This window comes from Phyllostomus hastatus, unplaced genomic scaffold (assembly GCF_019186645.2).
Source record: "Phyllostomus hastatus isolate PE091 unplaced genomic scaffold, TTU_PhHast_1.1 phas_scaffold_93, whole genome shotgun sequence".
Lineage (NCBI taxonomy): Eukaryota > Metazoa > Chordata > Mammalia > Chiroptera > Phyllostomidae > Phyllostomus > Phyllostomus hastatus.
In genome coordinates, this window is record NW_025334042.1 from 37,788,304 (window position 1) to 37,813,909 (window position 25,606).

The window sequence follows — 25,606 nt, forward strand, 5'->3', positions numbered from 1 at the left end:
TATTCTGAATTTAATATCTGGCTCGTTTTTTAGGCATAAATTTTGCACTAAATTGAGTTATTTTCATTCAGAAGAACCTGATACTATTTTGGCATTTTCTTTTTAGAGACTGTACTCAGTTCTACGAATGTTTGCCCTCTAATTACAGCTCATTTCAATACCTGGACTAAAGAATTAGAAATTATACCAAGGGCTTATACTATATTGAAAATGGATTTCATGATAAAATAAATTGAACTCTGTGACTATTGTATAGAAGATGTTGTTCTTAATTTTCATTTGGAAGTCATGAAGACTCTAAATTGGAATAGGCCTGTGTTTTACTGTAAATTGTCATTCCATGACACCATCATATTTGAGCATACAATCCTGCTAATTCGGTGCAATATTGTGTACTATACTACCTATAGCACTAGATTTTGGTGCTGAATAATCACACAGGAAAGTGTTAAATCAGTGATTTTCAAATTCTATTCAAAGGATCCATTTGGTACCTGGGATGGGATCATGTATTAAGAGACAAAGGGGACCCTGGTGGGTATGGGTGAGCCTGAGCCTCCATGCCAACCTTTCACAATTAAGGTTATATATTAGGTTTGTCTGCAAAAAGAATTTTCATAGCTTGAAAAATATTTGAAACTAATACACTTAAGATTCTTTTCATAGACAAACAGTTCAGGGGATGAGTAACCCTGAAAGGCATAAAGAATCCTTTGTCCATATATTTTACTACCTTATTGTTATTTGCTCATTCAAATATATAGACAGACAGAATTAAAATTTTAGTTGCCAGAATTCTCAAATCTTCTTTTCTTTACATCAAAGATCTTTTCTGATTTGGGGGTATCTTTATCATAAGTTATGGTGTTCCTAACAATGAAATTGTAAGTTCTCTACCATTTCCCTGTACACTTTTTAAAGTAAAAGTGGGAGAATAAGAAAGACCAGAGAAAGCAGGAACAGAAAGACAAGAGAGAGAACACTGGGAGAGAAAGGAAGACCTCTTTCTTTAGGGCCACCTATTTTCATCTCCTACCGCCCTTGACTACTTACTGTGTCAGTTCCCCACTGACTGCCTTGTTTCTCACTGGCTTCCGGAGTTAGCCGAATCATTGTCTGTGCTTATGCACAGTGGGTGAGGAGGATGACAATCTCAATATACATATGTTTTTACTCAGGTGCGTAAGTTGTTTAATTCTGTATCTCTAAATATTTTTATAAGGATATGCTTAAGCACCCCTACATTGTTGTTCTAATAAATTTAAATTAACATTAAACAGAATAATAATACAGAGTGAAATTTAAACAGCCATGATTATGTGAATTGCTTTTGTTTCCATTTTTAAAAAATTAAAAATATAGTATGAAGGTTGACATTAAGCCAGTCGCACTGTTAAAGTCATGTAATTTAAATGATAGATGAGATCACCCGTAGTTCTGAAGCCTTTCCCATCACTTTAAGCACTCCAGGGTAGCTGTAAGAAAGAGTTTTGAACTTAAACTTTTGATTTGCAGCTCTTTGTATTAACTATGTGGTTTTTTTAAGTAGATTTATCTATAGGCTTATAGTTCCAGACACAAAAAAAGCCTCATGTTCTTTAAAAAATATGCAAATGTGTAATCAAAAGAACTGAACAAATATTCAAATCCATACAGGAAAACGTGACGTTTGTCATGTTCATTAGGAAAGATGCGTGAAAGATCCTGAAAAGAAATTGTGAACAGAGCAATACTAGAAAGTTCCAGCTGATCTAGTAGCTGCTTTTATGTAAGACAATAGATCTTGTGAATATTCCTCTTTCTCTCCAGGCAGCTAGCTAGTCTGGTTAACCGAAATTGTTGAATAATTGTTCTGTGGTTGAGAACAAAATGCTGAATTAAACTGTTCCCAGCACAATAATTGTGTGATTATAGCATTTATGTTGCTGGCCAAAGGAACAGTCATTAGGTTTGGAAGACTTACCAAAACCACAAGTACAAAAAAAAAATGCAAATCACATGTAAATTGCTGTTTAATACCTATAGTGGCTTACAAATGGAACTAAGAGTAGAGCACATTTCTAGGTAAAAGAGATGAACCTTGGTATCTTCATTATACATTTAGTGTGATACCAAAACTAGGGAGATGCTAAAAATGCATTTTCTTTATGTTTTCCTGTCTGTGTGGTGCCCATGTGATATCATGCATTTGTTTCTTTCACACCTCCCTGCACTCGTCCTTCCACCCTTAGTCCCATCTTTCTTAACCCCTTAACTTCAATGTTTTTAACTCTGTAAGCCTGCCTGAAAAGTATTTTTTCTTTTTTTCTCCTACTCAACATTATCTGGTGAAAAGTACTTACAAACCAGTGGGGTGTAGAGAAAGATTTAATAAGAAAACTGTCAGCAAATATATACAAAATGTCAAGTAAAATCCAGTTGCTAATAAAATTGAAATACTGTTATTTCTTTTCATTCTGAACTATTATGCTTTCTATTGCTGATAAATTCATGTACTAAAACATTAGGGTTTTTTCCTCTCTTACAGTTTTCTGCCAGGTGAATCATTCATAGATTAAAGTTCCTCTTTGATAAGAATCAGGTCTTGCTAAATACATGTGTGGCATTGAGAACCATGTGTGAACTTTAGGAGCAGTAGCTATGTAAACAATATTAATTGTGCCAAGACTAATAACTAAAAGAGTAGTTTTGAAAGGTGAATGACCCAATAAAACTGTGATAGATACACTGGCATTTTTAGATCAGTTATGAAGTGTGTTGAGCTCAGAAAGACAGTTAAAAATGGGGATTTAGTGAAAATGTTAAAGATTTTGGTTCTATCAAAATCTATATTTAACTCATTAAATGGCATTTTATTTTATAAGATTAAATCAATGTTCACTTTATTCACTGCTATATCTTAACATTTTTATTTGTATGATTTTCTTCAAACTTTTGAAAAACATTTTTATACAGACCATCTGTATTTTTTCAAGCATCTATAAGGATTTTAGTCCTTTTTGTCATTTAAGTGAACAAACTATTTTAAAAAGTTTAACGTATATGTTTAGAGTTTAAAAGCAATATGTGTGATGTTTGTTGACTCAAAAAAAATAAAACAACATAGTGGCTTTAAATGTATTCTTCATGATTGTTTTCCCCAATAGTGTAATCCTCAAACTGTACAAGTTTTAAATTGCTAACCACTACATGGTATTAAATAACCTCTAATTCCTGCCAACCACCCACACATTAATTAGAACAAACACAGCAATTTTAATGATCCCACTTGTCAATGGTAAAGCACATTTAGAAAATAAGGCTAACATTTCAATAATCAAATTGTATTTTTATTAAAAATATAAACTCAGTCCCCGGGTAAATATTGTAGTCTCTTCTAAAATATACCTCATAAACCTGAAGTTAGACACCACCACTCATTCAAAAGGAGAAATTGTTATTTCTGGAGTCCCTTTTTAAAAACTTGCATTTTTTCCCTATGTCTGAAACCAAATGTTTTTATCATAATTTTACAGAGTATTAAAGCTCTGCAATCTATTGAAAATGTTTGTATTCTGTAATTTTCAGGTACAGAATTCTATAAATATCCATTAGATTAAGCTTTCTAATTGTGTTGTGTAAACTACCTATATCTTTACTAAATTTCTGTCTACATGAGCTGTTAAAAATTTCAAAAGTTATGCTAATATGGCCCACAATAATGAAGGTTTACTCATTTCTCCTTGCAGCTCTATTAATATTTGCTCTATGAATTATGAGATTCTTTCAATAGGTGGATTAAAATTAAAATTTTAAATTTTCCTGATGAACTGCAACTTTTATTGTTACCTCTAGAAACTGTGTCCACAATAACCCTTTGTATGTCAAAGCCTGGTTTGCCTGGTGCTAAAATGGGTACTTCAGCCTTTTAGTTTACCTTTCAATTTGGTTAATACTTCCCTGATATAGTTTCCCATACTTTTTCAAACTTTCTTTGTCATGATGATGTCAGTATATCTCTTTCTTATAAACTAGATGGAGCTGGATTTTCTTAAAAATTGTTTTAAGACAGACAATCTGTTGTTGTCTGTTGTTTAACCTATGAGCATGAGTGTAGTCCACTCACATTTATTGGGATTAAATGTAATTCTGTTGTTTTATTCATGCTTTCTGTTTGTACTACATTTTGTATGTACCTTTTTTCTTTTTTTATGTATTAATTTTAACTTTTTTCCTATATCTTTTTTCTCTATTGGTTTGATCATTATTTACTCTATTCCATTTTTATGGGTTGTCTTTGATAATTTAACATGTCTAATTTTATATATAAGCAAGCCTAAATTTGACAAATACTGTATTTTTGCTCCTGAATTATAAAATAATCTTATAATTCTTAATTATGAATATTTTTCTCTTTATTTAAATATTATTGGGTTTGCATTAAGTCCCGGTTTTTGTTTTTTCTTTTTTAATCCACATACTGAACATTATCTTCATTGAACAGTTTTTGTTTTTTTTTTAGTTTATTCACATGTTCACCAGTTTCTTTACTCACTATTCTTTCTAAGATTCCTTTTTTTCTTCCTTCCTTCCTTCCTTCCTTCTTTCTTTCTTTTTCTTTCTTTCCTTCTTTCTGAGAGATATTGTTCAGAAATTCCTATAGTGAAGGAAATTGGGTAAACTCTTTTCTGGGGAAAAGGGGTTTATTTTGTACTTATTGTTCCAAGTGGTAAAACACTTCAAAGTCGACAGTTTCTTTTATCTCTCCAATTACTTCTAGTATTACTATTTATAATTTGCTTGTAAAACTAATTGAAATTCCTTAGTTGATGGCTTCTATCTGGCTGCTTTTAATATTTCTGTTCCTTTGGTTTCTGCAGTGCTATTTCAGATTACTGAGTGGTATTTTCTCTCATTCTGATAGTATATATTTTGTCCTTTGCATTAGTAGGCCTATATCTTTTAAATGTAGAAAGATTCACAATGACTTATTTTTAGAATATTATCAACTTTTTTTTCTTATTCTGTCCTAAACATTTGCTGTATCATCTTATTCTAGTCTTCATGACATTCAACTAGTCTTTCCTGTTTTCTACCATCTTGTCTCTGTGGTCCGAAATCTGGCTAATTTCATTAAGTGCCTTTTCCAGTTAGTGGCTTCTCTTATCATCTGTGTCTAATTTGCTCTCTAGCCTTCAATTAGTTTTACATTCCAGTTATTTTCATTTATCAAAATTCTGTTCAATTATGTTTCAAGTCTTTCTGAATATCTTTGTTAGTTTTTTTTATTTATCCTTAATTGCTATTCTACCTTTTACTTTAGTAAACATTTTAAGTATATTCTTTTATCCTTCATCAGATAATCCAATACTCATATGACTTTTAGTATCTAAGTCTGATGCTTCTTGATTCTGTTCTACACAGGCTGGATTATGCATGTGTTTATTAATTTCTGTGGTGAGTTTACATTTGGCTGAACTTAATCTGTGGGAAATCAGAGTATCTAAATTAGTGCTGCTGGTCTACTGGACTGAATTATTCTACCAGGTTACAGAAAGCAATAGAAACCAGAGATCACTTATTTTTAATTTCATTGCTTGGTGTTTCACTGGCCATATAGGAAGTGTGATTTGCATTGCAGACCCCAGTGATGCAAGGTCTGTGGTTAAAAAGTGGAAGTGTATTATCACTGTTAGTATTTTATAGTAGGAGAATGTAAGCCCCCATGATATCAGGATTTTAATGTTTGAGGTTGTTTTTTTTTTTTTAACTCTCGTTTCCAAGTACCTGGAAAAATGCTTTGTACATTGTAGGCACTCCATAAATATTTGTCAACGAATCATCATTATCATTATCATAGTCATAAGTGTTTTTTTTTACCAAAGCTGTTATAAAACATTCCAGTATGTTTGCCTTAATTGCAATCTTTTACTGATGATATACCCCTTTTTGATTGTCCCAGGTTTGTACAGGAGTCCGAAATTTAGCTTTTGAGGGACCTAAGGTTTCATCTTGTTTTTCAGGTTCTGTTACCTACATTTCTCATCAAAATAACCCTCACTTGCCACACTCACTTTCAGTTTACTGGCCATCCCTTTCTCCCATGTCGAACTTCCTTGGAAAATGCATCAAAAATATGTTGGTTGTTATGTACCTGGATCTACTTGTACTGTAGTAGCAAGGATTTCTAGGAACCTGGTATTCCATACTGTTTTTATTACACTTAAAAAATTTAGGTCTTGAAATAGTTACTTTCAAACTTTTACTCAAAGTTCTTGTCACTTTTAAAGTTTTCAAGCAAGTTATAATTTTTTTGACATGGTTAATATTTATTTATAAGTATAATATCCTTTATTCAAGTGACTAAAGCATAGTGATTAAAAGCCTACTTTGTAGCTAGGCTGCCTAGATTTGAAATCTAGTTCTTTTACTTGCTAGCTTTCTGATTTTAGGCATTACTCATTTTCCACTTTTATAAATGGGGTGATGGGGGGGTTTGTATGTTTGGATGAGTGAAAATGGAAATGTGCAAAAAACATGAAAAAAGTCTATCATGAGAGAGGCTTGGGGAGAATAGGTATTAACATTAATAACCATCTATCAACTTCTTTTAGTAAAGTGCAGGAAGATGGAAAGAATTTATATAATCCATGTTCTCTCTTTTTCTAATAAAATATTCATATATGTGGCTGGTGTAGCTCAGTGAATTGAGCATGGGCCTGTGAACCAAAGGGTCGCCAGTTCGATTACCAGTCAGGGCACATGCCTAGGTTACAGGCCAGGCCCCCAGTACAGGGCGCACAAGAGGCAAACACACGTTGATGTTTCTTTCTCCTTCACTCCTCCCCTTCCCCTCTCTCTAAACATAAATAAAATTTTTTTAAAATATCCATACAAAACCAGAATTATCACAGTTTTGGTGATGAAAAGAAAATTTTTAAAATTAAGAAAGCAATAATACCTACAGTATTGCATAATTCATCTTTATTTAAATAATGTCATTGTGTGTAGGCAACTTACAGTGCTTTTTGCTAGAAAGCATCAAGTAAATTTGCCAAGTGGTAAAATTAACTGTACTTACATAGATTGTTGCAAGTAATGTATAATTCCCTATTATTGAATGTATTTACATTGGTATATTATGTATTAATCTTTTTTGAGTAAAGATTTTAAAAACTATTATATAAAAGACACTGTGTTCAATGGATTGTCCAACTACAAAATTATTTCACATTTTCAACTTAAGAAACATCTACAGTGCCCTTTCTGGTAACTTCACACATCTTATTTCCAGTAACAAGTGTTCTAGTGAGTGACTTACTGTCAGAGTGTCCTCGGCTATCATAGAGTTAGACAAACATCTGAATACCAAGTTCCAGCATCGACTGTGAGGCAGCACCCATTGTTATGCAAAGAGCATGGATTCTTCCTATCCTAAGGAATGGGATAAGACATTAACATGTTCCTACTCAGGTTGCATTTTGGGGGAGGTGTTTGAATGCTGGGGTGTTTTTTTGGGGGGGTTGGCAAGAATGTTGCCGTAAGGGCTTCTTCCCACTTAACTAACTTTACCGACTTGATATACTCTGCATGCGGCAAAGAAATCCCAGTACACTAGTCATTCACACCAATCTTGCTCCTGCTGGTTAAAAACTGAAATTAAGCACTGAGAAAACTTTGAACAAAACAAACAGAAGCAGTATAATCACAATTATTTTCTTAAACAAAATGAGAATAATATTCAGAGTTTAGGGGTACAACTATTTACGTACTTGAATTCTTTTAGTCAAGAGGTTATTTTTTTTAACATATACAAGGTCGTGTCCACAAATTAAGTTCTCTGTTCTTTAGGTGTTTTGATACCTTTAAGACACATTATTTTATATATTGTTAACTGAGAGAGCCAACAGTTTGTGTATTTAATGGCAATGTGACATTTGAACTTATTTTCTATGCTTATTTTCTTTATTTTTACTGTTGACACTATTACAGATGTCCCCATTTTCATTCCCCCCTCTGCCCACCTCCACCCACCCCTTACCCCTTTCCTCTGGTCATCACCACACTGTTGTCTGTGTCTGTGAGATACATGTATGTTCTTTAGTGAATCCCTTCACCTTCTTTCATCCATTCCCCCATCTACATACACCCTTGACAGCTGTCAGTCTATTTCATGTGTCTATGCCTCTGTTTCTATTTTGTTCATCAGTTTATTTTGTTCATTAGATTCTTTATATAAGTGAGATCATATGGCATTTGTCTTTCTCTGACTGACTTATTTCACTTAGCATAATAATCTCCAGGTCCATCCATGCTGTTGAAAAAGGTAAGATTTCCTTCTTTTTTATGGCTGTGTCATATTTCATTGTGTAAATACGCCACATCTTTTTTATCCACTCATCTACTGATGGGCACTGGGGTTATTTCCAGATTTTGGCTATTGTAAGAAACACTGCTGGGAACATCGGATGCATATATTCTTTTGAGTTGGTGTTTTGAGATTCTTAGAGTATATTTCCAGAAGTGGGACTACTGGGTCACAAAGGCAGTTTCAATTTTAATTTTTTTGCAGAAACTCCATACTATTTTCCATCATGGCTGCACCAGCCTTTGTTCCCACCAGCAGTACCCTAGGGTTCCCATTTTTTACCATCCTAGCCAGCACTTGTTGTTTGTTGTTTTATTGATGATAGCTATGTGGTAGGTATGATGTGATATCTCACCGTGGTTTTAATTTGCATCTCTCTAATGGTTAGAGGCATTGAACATTTGTCTATATTTCTATTCGCCATTTGTATATCCTCTTTGGAGAATTGTCTCTTCAGTCCTTTGTTTTTGTACTGTTTTGCCCATTTTTTAATAGTATTGTTTGCCATCCTGTGGTTGTATAAGTTCTTTACATATTTTGGAAATTAACCCCTTATCTGATGCATCATTGGCACATCTGTTCTCCCATCCAGTAGGTTACCTTTTCATTTTGTGATGGTTTCTTTAGCTGTGCAGAAGCTTTTAGTTTGATGTAGATGCATTTATTTATTTTTACCTTCATTTCCCTTGCCCTAAGAGAGATATCTGAGACTTTAGTGCCTATATTAGCCACTTGTATATCCTTCTAGGAATTTTATGGTTTCAAGTCTTACATTTAGGCCTTTTATCCATTTTGGGTTAATTATTATGTATGGTGGTCTAGTTTTATTTCTTTGCATGTACCTTTCCAATTTGTCAACAACACTTATTGAAGACACTGCCTTTATTTCTTTGCATACTCTTGCCCCTTTGTCAAATATTAATTGACTGTATAGGTGTGATTTCTGGGCTCTCTGTTCTATTCCACTGATCTATGTGCCTGTTCTTATGCCAGTGCCAGGCTCTTTCGATTACAATGGCCTTGTGGTATAATTTTTTATCAGGTATTGTGATCCCTCCAATTTTGCTCCATCCAAAAGAACTTTTCAAGTTCTTTTTTGGTTCCGTGTAAATTTTTGGCATATTTGTTCTATACCTGTAAAATGTGCCACTGATATTTTAATAAAAATTATGTTGAATCTATAGATGTTTGGGGTAGTATGGGCATTTTAATGGTGTTAATTCTTCTTTTTTTTTTTTAAAGATTTTACTCATTTTTTAGAGAGGGAAGGGGGAGAGAGAGAGAGAGAGAGAGAGAGAGAGAGAGAGAGAGAGAGAGAGAGAGGGAAACATCAATGTGCAGTTGCTGGAGGCCGTGGCCTGCAACCCAGGCATGTGCCCTGACTGGGAATCGAACCTGTGATGCCTGGTTCGCAGCTCATGCTCAATCCACTGAGCTACGCCAGCCAGGGCTGATGTTAATTCTTCTAATCCATGAACTCAATATATGCTTCCACTTATTTGAATCTTTCTCAATTTCTTTCTTCAATATTCTATTGTTTTCCAAGTACAGGAACTTTTAAATCCTTGGTTAAATTTATTCCTAGATACATTATGTCATTATTGTTGCAATAGTAAATGGTATTGTTTCCTTAGTTTATCTTTGAAAGAAACCCTGTGACCATCAGCGGTCACTCTCATTTCAGCCCTCCCCACAAAGTGATAATTCTTTGAGGTATAATATTTTTAAAAGCTTCAAAAAATGTTGAACTGAGACTTATAATACATGAGAAAAAATCACTAATAACCTATTATAAAACCTTGATCAAAACATCATCAATCTGAAATCAATAGAGAATTTTATTAAATTTCTAATCATGGCCTCTTGAGAAATATAATTGAAAAATACACTGTGCTTCATGTTGACCATTATATTTTTTGCTGTCTTTCATTAGCATGTAAATGACAATTGACACAGTAATTAATGCATGATATAAAATAAGATTGTGCTACTCTTTATAAAACCTAATTTTTCCCCTAGGAACAGAGAACCATGCATGCTTGTATGAACCAGTCTTTTTGTTGTGAAGAACCATGATAAGTAGTTCAAGTAGTCACACACATTTTAGGAAACAAATAGGATTGCATTTATATAGAAAGACTTTGGTTTTCATCAACTAACAGCTATCAAGCTAGGTAAAACATTGCCTTTAAGAAATAGATGATAGCAGTCGTAAATAGTTCATTCTTTGAGATGTTTTAATCATTGTGTTTTTAAATTCTGTCTTTTGGCTCAAAATTGTCCTTGGCCAATAAAATAGCTATGTGTTTGTTTGTTTGTTTTTGCATACTGTTCCCCAATTGCCTTCTTAGTATAATATTTTTGCCACCCATCAGTTAATGATGATCAATTTGTAAAATAGAACGTTTTTTCTTGAACTCAGCAAATATACTTTGTTTAAGCTTGTATTATCTTTATAATAAATGTCTTCATTTTGTTGACATGAGTTTAATATATATTAAAATGGTGCCTAATAAGAATGTAATGCTTAAGTTATGAAAATAAATACAGGATACTGCTAGGAAGAAAGAATATTTCTGTCAACTTGTATAGGATTAAGAATGAAATTTCACTGCTTTTATGTGACAGAGCTCTTAATTCTACATTATTTGAAAGTGGTTGTATCCTAGTAACAATGCCAACAATAAACACATCATGCAAAAGTAACAGTGCAATAGTGAAATGAGCCATTGAAAGAAGAGTCAGTGACCATACAATATTTCAGCTTCTATTATATCTAGCTAGTAGCAATCTGGTTAAAAAGAAATGACAGTTGCCCTGAAGGAAATAAAGTGTAGGTATTATTGTAGTAGTAGTTCCAACAGAAAATTGCCACCATCTCTTGATTGGATTATTTCTCTGTCTTTGCAAACTATCTCCACCTCTGATGTCGTGCTGCTTCTTGCCTTCTGTATACAAATTGAGTTCATATCATGTAAACTCAGAGGGCCTAGGGGCCCTTTGGTGACTGGAAGGAAGAGGAAAAGGAATTAGAAAAAGGAAATGTGATGGGCAGTTTTGAAAAGAAAAGCATTTTTCCTTGTGGGTCTTTTCCTAAATAGGAGTCCTCCAATGCAGTATTTCACTTCCGCAGAGAGTTAGTCAGAATCCAGTAAGTTTGTGCGTGTGCTGTTTTGTGGGGTTTGGCACTGACAGGTTTTATTTAGGAGGGGTGGGAATACCGGGGGATCAAATGTGGGGAAGTTAGTATTTTGGCTGTATCAGCCCTGGAGGCAGAGTTAGCACTTGCAGTGGGACAAAAGTATTTGTAGTCATCAGATAACTTTGCAGTCAGCTTCAATAGCATCACTCTTTTTTTTTCCTACTTTTTTTTTATTTTGGCAGCCAAGCTCTTAGTAGAACCATCTGTCTTTCTATTAGTATTTTTGAGGCCTGTTTTGAAGCCACTTTGCTTGGCAAAGTCACTTTCATCCTTGGAAACGATTTTTTAAAAAAGTTCTGTGGCTTTTTGCCGAAGAAGAGTACTATGTAAAAAATCCACATGGCTGTTCATTTTTGTTCTAAAAGAATATGGCTACTTCGTCTTTGTCTTCAATCAAATGAAATTAGAAGTGATACAGTTCCATTGTGACTGTTGGGAAGTGAGAGGTAGGGATTTCAATTTTAGCAGTGTTTTTATGTTACCATATCTATCTCTCAGGGAGACTTTCTTTAGTCTTCCTAGTAGATTAATTGGGAAATAAATTGACTCCTTTATTTTTAATTTTTGCATAGCCATTTTTTTTTCTAAAGCCCTGCATTGGGTAGGATAAACTGGCAAATCAACTTTCTGTTCCATGAAATGGAAAATCACAGACTATTACTGGTCATTGAAGATCCCATGCCTCTTCTTGTAAATGGTGGAAAGTCAACTTTGTTATCCTGGTGACTCCAGTTTGGGTAATTATATCCTCCAACCTAAACCCCTGTTGTAATCTCATTTGGATATTATATTCTTCATTTTCTCAGAACTGCTGTATAGTGTCACTGTTGCTTCTAAACAGCTGCTGTGTTCCCCACCGAAGGTGGCTGAATCTCGGTTGTAGGTGAGCTGATCCCTAAAGATGATACGCGCTTGAACACTATGGCAGTCATGGGAATAAACACTTGAACATTGGAAAAGTTTCAGATTTTACATTTTATTTGAAACTGTGCCGACTTAAATCATAAAGCTGCCTTTCATTTTGACATTTGTGTATGTATTTTTAAAGAGTCTTCTACCATAATGTCCTGTTTGAGCTCTCATGCAAACTGCTCCTTGATACCATGGGAGTTTCTCTGGTTAATTGCTATATTTTCCGCCGGGGTAGTAATGCCTTCCGCGCCTCTCTTGGTGGGATAAAGCCAAAAGCCAATTGTTGTTCAAAAGCAACTTTGATTTCCTCCTAACCTCTGCTTGTTGGTGTCCCCCCCAAGCAAGCCCTGTTTCTTCCCCAACGTGAATGCTGTAGTTACCTTCTCAATCTTCATCTACAGTGGCCAGGTACTCTTTAAAAAAAAAACACTTGCACACACAACAGAGATGGACAGCATCATAATTTATGTGGTCACGTCTAAGATCTTAGGCTTTTTTAATTATTTTTCCATGGTTTACTTTATTTTTCATTTCTCACAATGATCATTGAACACCCTTACCTTTGCTGAACTCCCTCATGCCCAGTCTCTCTGATTTTTAAGATACTGTAACTGGAGGAGGTTCAGCCTCCTGTAGCCACAAAAGCCAAAATTGTGAGGGAGATGCTGGTGCAAAACGAAAGAGGTTTTATTCAGATGCTGTCCAACCTGGGAGAATGGCAGACTCCCATCTCAAAGTCCACCTCCACTTTCTGCCATGGAAAAAGTCCAAGCAAGGACATGTAAAGCCAAGACAAAAGTGAGTATCCAAAGTTCTTGCTCCGTTTTAAAGTACAGCACTTTGGAGCCTGTAGGTAGCCACCTTTGGAGCCTGCAGGTTAAGTGGTTTTAGTCCCCATCCATGTAGCTAGCGTGTCCCTGGCTGCTGTCCATTTCAGGCTTCCTCTTGGAGCCTGTGTGTGGAGCCCACACAGCCCTGGACCATGCGGCAACCAGCGCGACATGGTTGTGTGCTCCTGGGTGAGTGGGTATGCACACCCATGGTTAAGTGCATCACCAGGTGGGCAAGAGAGAGAGGCAGGAAGGATCTCTTTTCAAGGCCATGGGCCACTTGACTGCTAAGGCCATGTGGCCATGGAGAGAACAAGTGGGTTCATTGTGCTACTGCAGATCATGAGCAAGCAAGAACTTCTTTTTTCCCCTGAGATTATATTAGATTGGGTGTGGGACAGACCAGGTGCTTTCTCAAAATGAACAATCAACTTTCCAAACTTTTGTGTGCTTTCAGTCCATCTCCCAACCAATCCCTTCTTTCCCCAGGGTAGACTGAAAGGCCTCTTTGGCCTAGCATGCCCTCTCCCCCAAACCATTTTGACCCCTATGGCACATGCACCTGCCTTCCCAGGTCCTGGCCTCAATCTGGTATTGGAAGGGGGGAAAATGATTTTTTTCTATCCAATTATTTTGCTAGCTTTCACATGTTCAGTGTAAGAACCTCCCCTTGCTGCTGTCGTGGCCATTGGGAGTGACTTGCTGGTGCTCCAATGGACAGTTTTACAGTAACAATATGACCTTGCCTCCATCATGAGAAAATATCTTCCATCAGGCCTGATTTTCCTTGCCTCCTCATTTCCCTAACTGTGTATAAAACATACCTGCTTATTTCACTTCCATACCTCTCCTCCTCAGGGCTCAGAGAATGAGATGCCATTCCCATTCAAAAGTAGTATCTATTCTCCTTACTTCTTTTTCACTCTTCTCTGATATTTTGGTTTGTTCACCACTTAGTTTCTCTCTTTCCTACATTTAAAAATTTCAATTTCTGTTTGTTCCTTTTAGCCAATTAATGTGCTCAAAACTCTGAAACCCAAATAAAGCTCCCGTATCCCATGTAGCTGCTCGCTAATGTTTCCTAACTTCTCATCCAGCCTTCTCCGAAGAATAGTATGTGTCTGCTTTTTCTTTTCTCCTGCTTGTCATTCAGTCCTGAACCTTTCGCAATATGGTTTCTACCCTCTGTTCTAATGGACTTGATGTTATTAGAATTATCACGATCTTCTAATTAACAATTCTAGAAGGTTTTTTTGTATCTACAGTACTCTTTCCACTACATTTTTCACTATCAGTGACTATCTCAATCTTGAAATTCTGTTGGTTTTTGTGACACTGTCATTATGATTTTCTTTATTCTTATCTTATGAGCCATTTCTTCTCTTCATCATTCAGACCCCTTCTAGATTAACTAGTTTACTGTCATCAGTGAGTGACTTCCCATACCATGGCCTCTAAAAATCTGTTCCCTGATTTCAGACTGGAATATCCATCTGCTCCTAATATAATCCAATAGAATATTATTTAGGCACTTCAAACACATCACATCTGAAACCATATTCATTAGCTTCCCATGAAAACTATCACCACCCTTCTATGCATTATTTCTTTTATACTTGTATAAATAGTTACATAAAGTCGACACCCAAGATTTGTCTTTGAATCTGTCCTTTCTTCACATCCAAGTTTTCAACATATATGTATTTATATATACCAGGGTGGGCTAAAGTAGGTTTATAGTTATGAGTACTTGAAACAGAGTTTATTCTTATATTATTTATTATTTTGTCATTTGTTTATATTACAACTGTAAACCTACTTTTGTTCACCCCTATATATATTTACACATATGTACAGAGGTTTCTTGTATGCCCTCACATATATAACCTTACCTATCATTAATGTTCTGCATATTTTCCCTAAATAATTTTTTGGCTTTTTCTCCTCATTTATAACCCTTCTATTACTGATTAAGCCCTCATAATCTATTGCCTAATTAATTGTATTAACCTACCTCTTCTCTATGCTTGGCCTCTCAAATCTCTTCTCCACGTACTCATCAGAACATTCTACCTAAGCTAATTTAAATCCCTCAGTGGTCCCACAGGGCCTATGGTGGGGTGAATCTTAAGTCTCTCACCCCAATACGCACACTGATTCAGGCAAACTTTCTCACCATTGGTTCCCTCTTATATTTTTTGCTATTCTAAACTATTGGTGCTGTTCACCTCACATGACATTTTTTCTTGTCCCTGTTCCTTTGCTCATGCCTCCGCCTCTCCGAACCCTTGCCTCACACTCCCATCTCTTTGCCTGGCTAACTCCTACTTAACTACCTGTCCCTACACCTGCTGTACCGATCTTCATGAGGCTTGCCTTGACTTCTGTTAGGACTCTATTGTCTGTTCTTCCATAGTGTGCTATACAAGTCTATTTTGCTGAATTAACAGCAATGTGAATGCTCATTTGTCCCACCAGAGTCAGCTCCTCGCGAGCAGACATTCTATGTGAATTCATCTTTGTATCCCTAGTTATCCAAAAAGTGTATGTTCTGCTTATAGTAAAAATGTCTATTGAGTGAATAAAGTAAAAAACAGACCCATGCAATTGAGAAGTAAATTAATAATCTGAGATATCTATTTGATATATTACTTTCAAGGAGCCACTGAAGTGTTTTGCAATAGAATATTTACATAAAATATAAAATTTAACTATGAATAATTGATAAATATTTGCTTTCTCTTTTATAGTGTGATAATGTGTTTGGTTTGTTTTGGATTCTTAAAATTTTAGAGGGCAAGTCTTACATGTACTGTCTATGTGGTAGAATTATAAAAAGTGTTAAAACATAGTATTTCATCTTAAAGTTTAAAAATATAGGATTTTAAATTTTAATAGGTTGTTTTAACTTGTGAATAACATGACCCCTAACAAAGAGACTAAAAATTGTGACAGAAATATTTTACAGAAACTTAATTATAAATATCACATATTTTAAAACTTAATTAGGAGCTTAAAGGGAATTTCATTCATTAGGTGAAAGGAAATAAATGAAGTTAACAGTGAATAGGATTTGAAAATATTCAAGGCTGGCAAATATGCAAAAAGGAATAACTAACACTTATAACTAAATTAGTTTCAGAATTTATCCAGAAAACATTATACTGTGCTGATGTAATGTGTCCTTTTCTCCCAAAGAGTGCCTAAATTTCAGCGGCAGTGACCTGAACATTAATTAATATGTAGTAATAATATAGTTGATGCTCATTATTTTCACTGTTTGTGTTCCATTAAGTTGCCATGAACACTGATTCGTGAATACTGAGCAATTGTCCCGAGGGGGATATACAGAGAGTTAGGTTTCCAAGAGCCTTGAGTCACACCATTTCCATCAACTGATCAATAACATAACCTTATTTTACATGTTTCTGTTTAAAGACACCTTCTTTTTTATTATTGATTCTAAATGCATTTTAAACGGTGAAATCACCAACAAGATTTCTCTCTACTTTGCTCAAGTTTGTGGCTGCAGAAGCACTGGCACAAGTCAATTTTGTGAGGTGCAAGTAAATTTTAATAAGTCAAATTTACAAATACAAAATCTGCAGATAGTGAGGATCAATTGTATTTTGAAGTACATTTCCAGTTGCCTATGTGCACTAACCACACATTTTGGGTTATATTTATTTTGCTTCTTAATTTATTCTCAATATTAAGACAATGCTCTATAATCTATTCTATGATATTCTAAAGAAAACCCATCACTGGGACTATGAAATTAGGCTCATTTTCCATTCTAGTTCCTGTCTGTCCCTTGGAGGTCCTTCTGCTTCACTCCTCTCCCCTGAAATCTTTCCATCATGTGAAGAGTTCTAAAGTTCTAGTTAGAAGATGTAATTTCAGTGTTAACTTTGCTGTTACCTAAATGTGGAATCTTAAACAACTTATATGGCCAAACTAAGTCTTACTTCCTTATGGGAACAATGATTGTGTTGTGCCAGGTAACCTCTAGGATCTTTCCCAGCCTTAAAACTCTGTTATTCTATATATGTGGATCTTGGAAAATTTATACATTGAAACAAATTATGCTACTAAAGCAAAATCAATTTCAATAACTACAATAAGGCAAAAGTTGAGGGTACACATGTTTTTTAAAACTCTGGAATTCCTTACAGTTTATTCTTTAAAATACTAAAAATTTTAGCTGAAAAATATTATGTTATTAGAATATAAACTAATTACCTGATAAAAACTGTCATACAAGAGCAGAAAAGCTTATGTGCATACAACCAGTTAAACAATATAAGAAAAAAATTTCTTTACAATAGCAATAAAATATATTTTTTAAGATTTTATTTATTTATTTTTAGAGAGGGAAGGGAGGGAGAAAGAGAGAGAGAGAGAAACATCAATGTGCAGTTGCTGGAGGTCATGGCCTGCAACCCAGGCATGTACCCTGACTGGGAATCGAACCGCGACACTTTGGTTCTGAGCCCGCACTCAGTGCACTGAGCTATGCCAGCCAGGCAATACAAATATTTTTAAAAATCTTAAAAATAAAGTTAACTGAAAACTATAAGAATGATATGAAGCAAAAGAAGATTTAATTAAATTGAAAGATATAATTTCCTATTAGCCATCAAACCATCAGGTCAATAAATTCAAATGGAAATTTTATGTCCTAAATTTAATTTGGAAACATAGATGTCAAAAAAGCCAGGATGTATTTAAAAACAAAATAGTAAGAATAGAATACTTTTATTAAAACATATTTCAAAGCTATAATAAGTAAAACATAAACTAAACATACATTACTAAACATAATAGGCAGATATTTCTGTTCATTAGAAAGACATGTAATAAATTTCTAGTATTTCTGGAGTCTTTATATCTTCATACACACATAATTCCAAGAGTCATGGATATATCATAATGTATAAGGCCATTTTTCTATAGCTTAAGAATAGAAACACAAAACAATTGGTATTTTATTCTTCTTGGTGAAATCTAATTCCTTTGTGGTTATTAAATAACTTTTTAGTCCACATGACTTTTTTGGACATTTGGAGTTGGTACATGTGACTACAATTAGAAAGATGGGATAAATGATTCATTCTTCTTTATTTGTGAATTATCAACACATAGAATAGTTTCACCTATTGTTCTGAGCCCTGAAGGTACAATAATAAATAAGTTATACCTTCTTTCCTTATTAAGCTCATGGGCCATAAGGAAACTCATCTTTTACAAGGAACTACTATTCAATACAGTAAATTTTCATTAGCTTTATGAGGTTAAAAGAAGTAACAGTTCTTTCTGCCTGAAAATTTGCACCGTAAGAAAAAAGTGCTTCACAGGCAGAGACATTATGTATGTCTCAAAGCCTTTGAAAAATAAGTAGAATTCTGCCAAGAAGAAAAGGAAAAGAGAAATTACTCAAAACAGAAGAGAAAATAGTCTTGAATGCATTCAAGCATGGAAAAACACTGAGTATGCAAGAACTCCTCATGGCCCATGAGGCAAGAGTACAGGATTTCTGAAGGAAGACAACAGCAATGTCTGGAAAGAGACGGGGGACAAACTGGGAAGAAACTTGCAGGCGGAGGAATTTAGTCATTATTGCTAGGTAGAAGCAAACCGTCAGAAGGTTTTGTTTTTGTTTTTGTTTTTTTTCAAGAAGGACATGTAAAAAACAGATACAAGATTAATTCCGAAGGAACTCTGAGGAATATAGCTTAATGTCTGATTTTATCCTGTGGGCACCAGAACCTGTAAAAGTCAGGCAGAGGCTCCCTTTCAACTACTCATGTATGTGAAGGTGTTTTGTAACTCAAGGCAAAAATGAAGAAGACAAAAAGGTGCATTGACAGTGACTGAAAGCATTCTCTGAGACAGTACTTCTCCAGTCTGGATGCACGTTGGAATCACCAGGGGGGCTTTAAAAAATGCTGATGGCTAGGTCTCACCCCTAATTCAGATTTAATTGGTCTAGGAAGCAGTCTTGCCCAGTGATTCTAACATACATTCAAGCTTGAGAACGACTACACTAAAGCTAAAACCTGTTGTTTCTGCAATTCTAGTTATTATTTTTCCCAAATCCTAAGGTATCTGAAATTCGAATGGCTCTCATAATACATGTATGTGTTTCATTTTGTTTCTTCTACCCTCCAAAATTCTATTAAATATACAATACATCTTAGAACCAATGTTGTCTTAGAAAAGAAGGGAAGTACTATATAAAATATAACTTACTAACAATGAAATATAAAGGAGGTACAGTAGCTGGCATTAACCCTTATCCCATGTGTCTGGTTTCTTGTCTGTCTCTTTGTGTGCTATTCTGGCCAGCATGCTCTGCTTACACTGAACTAGTCCCTATATTGTTTTGCCTTCCAATGTTTATCTCTTGTTTTAGGCCACTTATTCCTATATACGTGCGCACTATGTAATCTCTAATTTTTTGAGTCTTTAACCAATTTATTTTCATTGATTTCGGCATAAGGTTTATCTTTTCTCCAGGATATTAAAAAATGCTGGTTTTAGTGGTATAAGTTTCAGCTCTAACCTAAAGATACTTTTTGTTTTCCTGGTTGCTGTCATTCCATTTTAGTTTTACTAAAACGGTATGCTAGTGGTAGGTTTAAACCCCTATTCACTAAAAGAAATGCTTTCCAATTTAGAGTCATTGCTGAAAGCAGATCCCTCATTCTCGTGGTGCTTATTTCTCACTCTCCCTCTCACATTCTCTCCCCCATTTCCTCTCTCCCTTCCATGCTCTCCCTCTCTCTCTCACTTCCCACCCCCAAAAGGACACTCATCCATCAAAATCTCAGAAATAGATCAGAGGTTTAACTGTGAAAGATAAAGGAGAAACTGAAGGTGGACTTTCAGAGTGAGAAATGATGAGAACTATAAGAATCATAAGTGCCCTAAGAATGTTCAGTGCCAGGGGAGAAAGGAAAACAAGTCTGGGAGATATCTCAGAGTTGCTGTAAGGATTGGAAAATGAATGAATTTATAATTACTTTTGTATACCTGTTTTACATTTTACTATTCTTCCCATTGTAATGTAAGCTCCGTGGGTATAAGATCTTGGTTTTCTTGTTCACTATTATATTCCTACTGCCTAGTTCATTTTCTTGTACATAGTAGGCATTTATCAAATATTTTCCAAGTAACTGAATTAATGTGTGGTAGGAGTAATAAGTGAAAATGGAGTGTTGATAGGTGATTTTCGGATTAAGTAAATTCTCATCCACATATTCAGTGACAAACACTAACCAATAATCATGTTTGCCAAGGAGGTCTTGCTAAATATTTGGAAAAAATTATCCTAAGTATTTTAGTTAATGACATTATCTGCATTAGTCACTAATGTGAAATAGCTGCAGAAATGACAGCATTAGGTTATACTTCTGGAAATTCTTGTTCAGTTCAAAGAAGATAGTTATTCCATTGTGCTGTATTATTCATTTGCTGGTGTGAACCATAAGTTTTGAGAGTTATACCAACTAATTAAGGTGTAGTCCAAAGATAGCAACCAAAGCAGGGGTTGTCATTTGAGGAGTGGTTAAAGCTTGAAAAATGATAGACAAAGACAATAGTATATAGTACAGGGTAGGATTTAATGGATTGGATTCTACACCTACTTTTAACTATACCATTCAATGACCATGGCCAAGTAAATTGTCTTTTAGCCCCAGTTCTATTAAAAAAAGGGGGGTGGGGAGTGTTACTCTCTAAGCTTTATTCCAGCTGTTTTATTCAATAATTATAAAATTTCAATATTATGTGTAAACATAAGAATTTTCTTCAAGTAATGAGGAGCTGTTCACATATAAAATGATACTATTTTAGTTTGTTGTATTTTATTTTTTATTTTTATTTTAATTGTTGTTCAAGTACAGTTTTCTGTCTTTTAGTCCCATCCCAACCCGCCCCCCAGCCCTCCCCACCTCCCTCCCATTTCCACTCACCCCTAGTTTTTGTCCATGTGTCTTTTATGCTTGTTCCTGTAAACCCTTCCTCTTGTCCCCTGAAATTCCCTCCTCTCTCCACTCTGGTCACTGTCAGCTTTGTTGTGTTTTAGAAAGTAGAATTATTCCTAACAGGCAGGATTTACATGAGATTTTAGTTCAACCTAAGAAGTAATTTTTTAACTACTCATGCAATGAGAAGAAGGCTTATTGTGTAAAATAGTGATACTTTATCACTCTCAATGACATCATGTAGGGAAATTATTCATCAGGTTAGACAGTGAACTTGATACAACCTTTCAACTATAATATGTTTTGAATTTCCTAAGGTAATCCCAAAGCATGACTTATAATGAATTTGTATACCAGTATATAGAATTGAATAGATGACTTTCTGTTATCATAAAATAAGGAGGGTGGGAAGCATGGAGCACCCAAACTTCTTCTCTTTGATCCACTTTATCATGTTCAGCAGGTTCAAGGTCAACTACCGCCATTAATGATTCCCGTATTCCCTCCTGATCAACGGACACTGGCTGCCGCTGCCCAGCAAGGATTCCTCCTCCCTCCAGGCTTCAGCTATAAGGCTGGATGTAGTAAGTATCCCTGACTTTTCATCTGGGAGTGGGTGGAGGAGATGGCGTTAAATTAGGCAATTTAACATTTCTGCCACACCAAGAAATGAGATCACCCATATAGCATTTTTATTTTAAAGAGGGAACACACAGAAGGTATTGAAAGGGATTTATGTTGGTATTTAAAAGAGCTTAGATTACTTCTATGCTTCTGAAGCCAAAATTTACTTTTTAAAATTCAGTTTCATAGTTTCTATTTCTAGTGTATTCTTAAAATATGAGTATAATATTCAGGCTAAATTTATTTTGCATAGATATGATAGGAATATGCTTTTCAATAACTTTCCATTGTCTTTTAATTAGGAAACCCAGTTTCCTAATGTGAATTAGTTGCTCTTCCATTATCTGTCTCCACCCTATGTTTATAGCCTATTTTCCCCTGGTCTTCTTTTATTTCTTCCATTACCATTTAGTCCCCTTATATCCCTCCACCTCCCAGCAATACCACACTGTTGTCCATGTCCATGTGTCCTTTTTCCTTTTTGTTCAGTCCCTTCACCCTCTAAGCTGTCATCTGCTCTCCATCTATGAGCCCATCTCTGTTTTTCTTGTTAGTTCAGTTTGTTCATTAGATTCCACATATGAGTGAAATCATATGGTACTTCTCTTTCTCTGACTGGCTTATTTCACTTAGCATAATACTCTCCAGCTCCATCCATACTGTTGCAAAAGGTAAAATTTTCTTCATTTTTACGGCCAGGTTGTTTTCCATTGTGTAAATGTCCTATAATAGCTTATGTGGAGGCAGCCCAAGTGCCCTCATCTTCTTTTAGTTCCTAGACCAAACCTCTTAACTCTGGGCTGGAATTATCAGTGTGTTCATTCTCTTTGATATCCTGAACCTCTTTCAAATCAGACCCAAGAGAGCTCAGCTGACCTAGTTAGATCTCTTTCTTCTGGTTCCTTTGGATCCTGAAAAAAGAGATTTGAAAATGTAGGTTTACAATTGCATTGTACTACTAATACAATAATAAATAAATAAATAATAATATTCAATACAAGAATAAACTCCATTTTGCATACTCACAACTATAAACTTACTTTTGCCCACTGTTTTTCTCTTCACTTTAATTGAATAGTCTATGAAGGCAGGTGCTGATTCTGTCTTACTTATTGTTGTATCTAAAATTCTAGCATAGCATTAAACTATTTGTTAAATGAATGTATGACTAGTGAATGAGTACTCATTACAAAGAATACAAGGGCATTTCATACTAAGTGGTAAGTTACCAACATTACCATTAATATTGCTTATTAATTTTAGGTGCCTGCTATTATATGACTTCCTTTTTTACCAAAACTGAAATTGCACATTGTTAGATTTTTTAAAGACTTTATTGATTTATTTTTAGAGTGAGGGGAAGGGAGGGAGGAAGAAAGGGTGAGAAACATCAGAAATATCAATGTGTGAAACATCACTGGTGCCCCATCCCAGGACCTAACCTATACCACCCAGGCATGTGCCCTGAATAAGAATCAAACTGCCGACCTTTCGCTTTCCAGGAAGATGTCCAACCAACAGAAATACATCAGTCAGGGCCATTGTCAGTTTTGAAAACAATCTAATACTTCATTTTCTAAAATTTATATAGCCAAAATGCCAACTATAATGTGTTAGAAAAAAATAGTAACAAATTCCAAAAAGGGTCTAAACTAATAAGCTAAATATCTTCTAAAACATTATCAGGTCTAGAAAGAATATAGGGAAAGCAAGTTTATTAAAGTATTTTCATTGATAAAAGTAGAACACCACTGAAAACAATTAGTGAAATAATGTCATTTTAGATATTTATGTAGAATATCATTTTGTAAATAACAGTGGGTTTTCATTCATTTGTATGTTAATAAATTAGCATCTGCCTATACTTCAGTACTTACTATATTTGCAGAACTCTACCCAACATTAATAGAAATCAGATCTATGTTTCTTGTTAAATGATGTTTTGAATTTTCATATCTACCACTTATTTCTAGTCTTCAGACATTTCTCTATGTAATATTGAATAAACAGGATATATGTTTTCAAACATACAAAGTCATTTGAGATACATAATTGCAACTATGAAGTCCAGATAAAAACTGAACTAAACTTAGCACTGTAAAAATTCACACTTTTATACTGTCCCCTTTGTGGCTTTCCCACTATGTTTGCACATCTTTCTTTTGATGTCATTTTCCTATGTCTTAAGATGGTATTCTCACTCTGGATCCTTAATTTATTCATTTAATATTATCTGCCACATCATTCCTATATTTGTAGATCAACACATCCATAAACACTAACATGTTTAATAATTAGGGGCTATATATTTTAAATATTTACATTCTAATAATAATTTAAATTCTAAAAATGAAATTCTAAATTCTATTGCCACACTAAATGTTGGGATTTTAATCGTAAAAGATTTTTGTGCTTTGTTTTGTTTCCATTTTCCTGAGGAATTGCTATTCACATTAAACATATGTTTCCAATGTGGTTTTGGTAACCCTGGTAACTAAAATGAAAAAAAAAGACACTTTTAAAAATCATCAGTTGCCTCAGACTGCACCTGCAGTATACATGTATAGACTAGTTCTGTTTTCCAAAATGAACTTTTTTAAGCAACTGTAGAAATAAGTCCCATTAGCAAATATTGTGCTGAAGAGAAAACCACATTGAGTATGAACAATAGCATAACTGTAGGCTTGGAAAAGGTCAAGAACACCTCAGCCTCACTTCCAGTTGACAGAGTTGGCATACTAAATTTGTTCAGTGTGAATATAATGTGGCACGCAGAAATTTTTCCTTTTGAAAATTGTTAGTATATTAACCATTTGATATTCATACCTGCAGTGCTTAAAGTTATAAAACAATGCCTCTTCTTTTATAACCTTGGAAATAAAATAGAATAAAGTCTCTACAATTGCGGGCAAGTTTGAAACCAGCATCATGCCAAACTGTAAAACTAAGAAGTCAATAGCAAAAGAAAGCGCCGCCCTTGGTGGACACCCTGGTACTCTGAGTCAGTTTGACTGAGGAGCCTGGTGGAAGTGAAAAATGGTACAAACTCCTTCCTACCTAATTACGTTGTAGGGAAGGAATTGGGGCAGGGAGAGAGACAAATCCCAACATCTCCTCTCTTCAATGTGCCTTGATTTTTATCCTCTCATAGATGTCAACCATATGTGACTTGGCCGGTTGTCAGTTGTTCAGAGTAATATTAATAGTTGTCGATGACAGAGACTGACTCATCCATCTTGATTTCAGTTTCAAGTAAATATGAAAAATATACCATTTGTTATCAGTAACTCAAATGCTTTTCATAAACTTCATAGAAAGTATTGATAAATTTTCCTGTTTAGACTATGTGTCTTGATAAAGTAAATAAAATAAAAATCCCTGGAACTTTACAAAAAAGCTAAAATGTTCTCAACAAGGAATAATAAAATAAAATTATAGGTCAGGAGACCTAACCATCATACAATTAGCTAAAATCTTTTCTCAAAAAAGAAGCTTTTTGCTGGACATAAAAATGTTTTTCCTTTAAGAAAAATAGTGGCAAAATTAGAATATGATGTGCAATGGACACCTACAGAATATAGCTGCACATCATTAAACAATATCAGTATAAAAATCACAGTTTTAAATTATATTTATGGGTACTAGCTCATTCTAATTAGAAAACAATTACCATAGTCCTGAAACACTTTTGAAAAATAATAAG

General features: G+C 34.6%; 1 protein-coding gene across 6 annotated transcripts in view; it reads left to right on the forward strand.

Annotated features, from left to right (window-relative positions):
• SOX5 (SRY-box transcription factor 5) overlaps positions 1 to 25,606 on the forward strand; it is a 930,694-nt gene that overhangs the window by 782,822 nt on the left and 122,266 nt on the right. For all 6 annotated transcript variants that reach the window (XM_045829753.1, XM_045829752.1, XM_045829754.1 and 3 more), the window contains one exon: positions 21,743 to 21,863. In XM_045829753.1, coding sequence (XP_045685709.1) covers positions 21,743 to 21,863 — 121 coding nt within the window. The remainder of the gene's footprint in view (positions 1 to 21,742; positions 21,864 to 25,606) is intronic.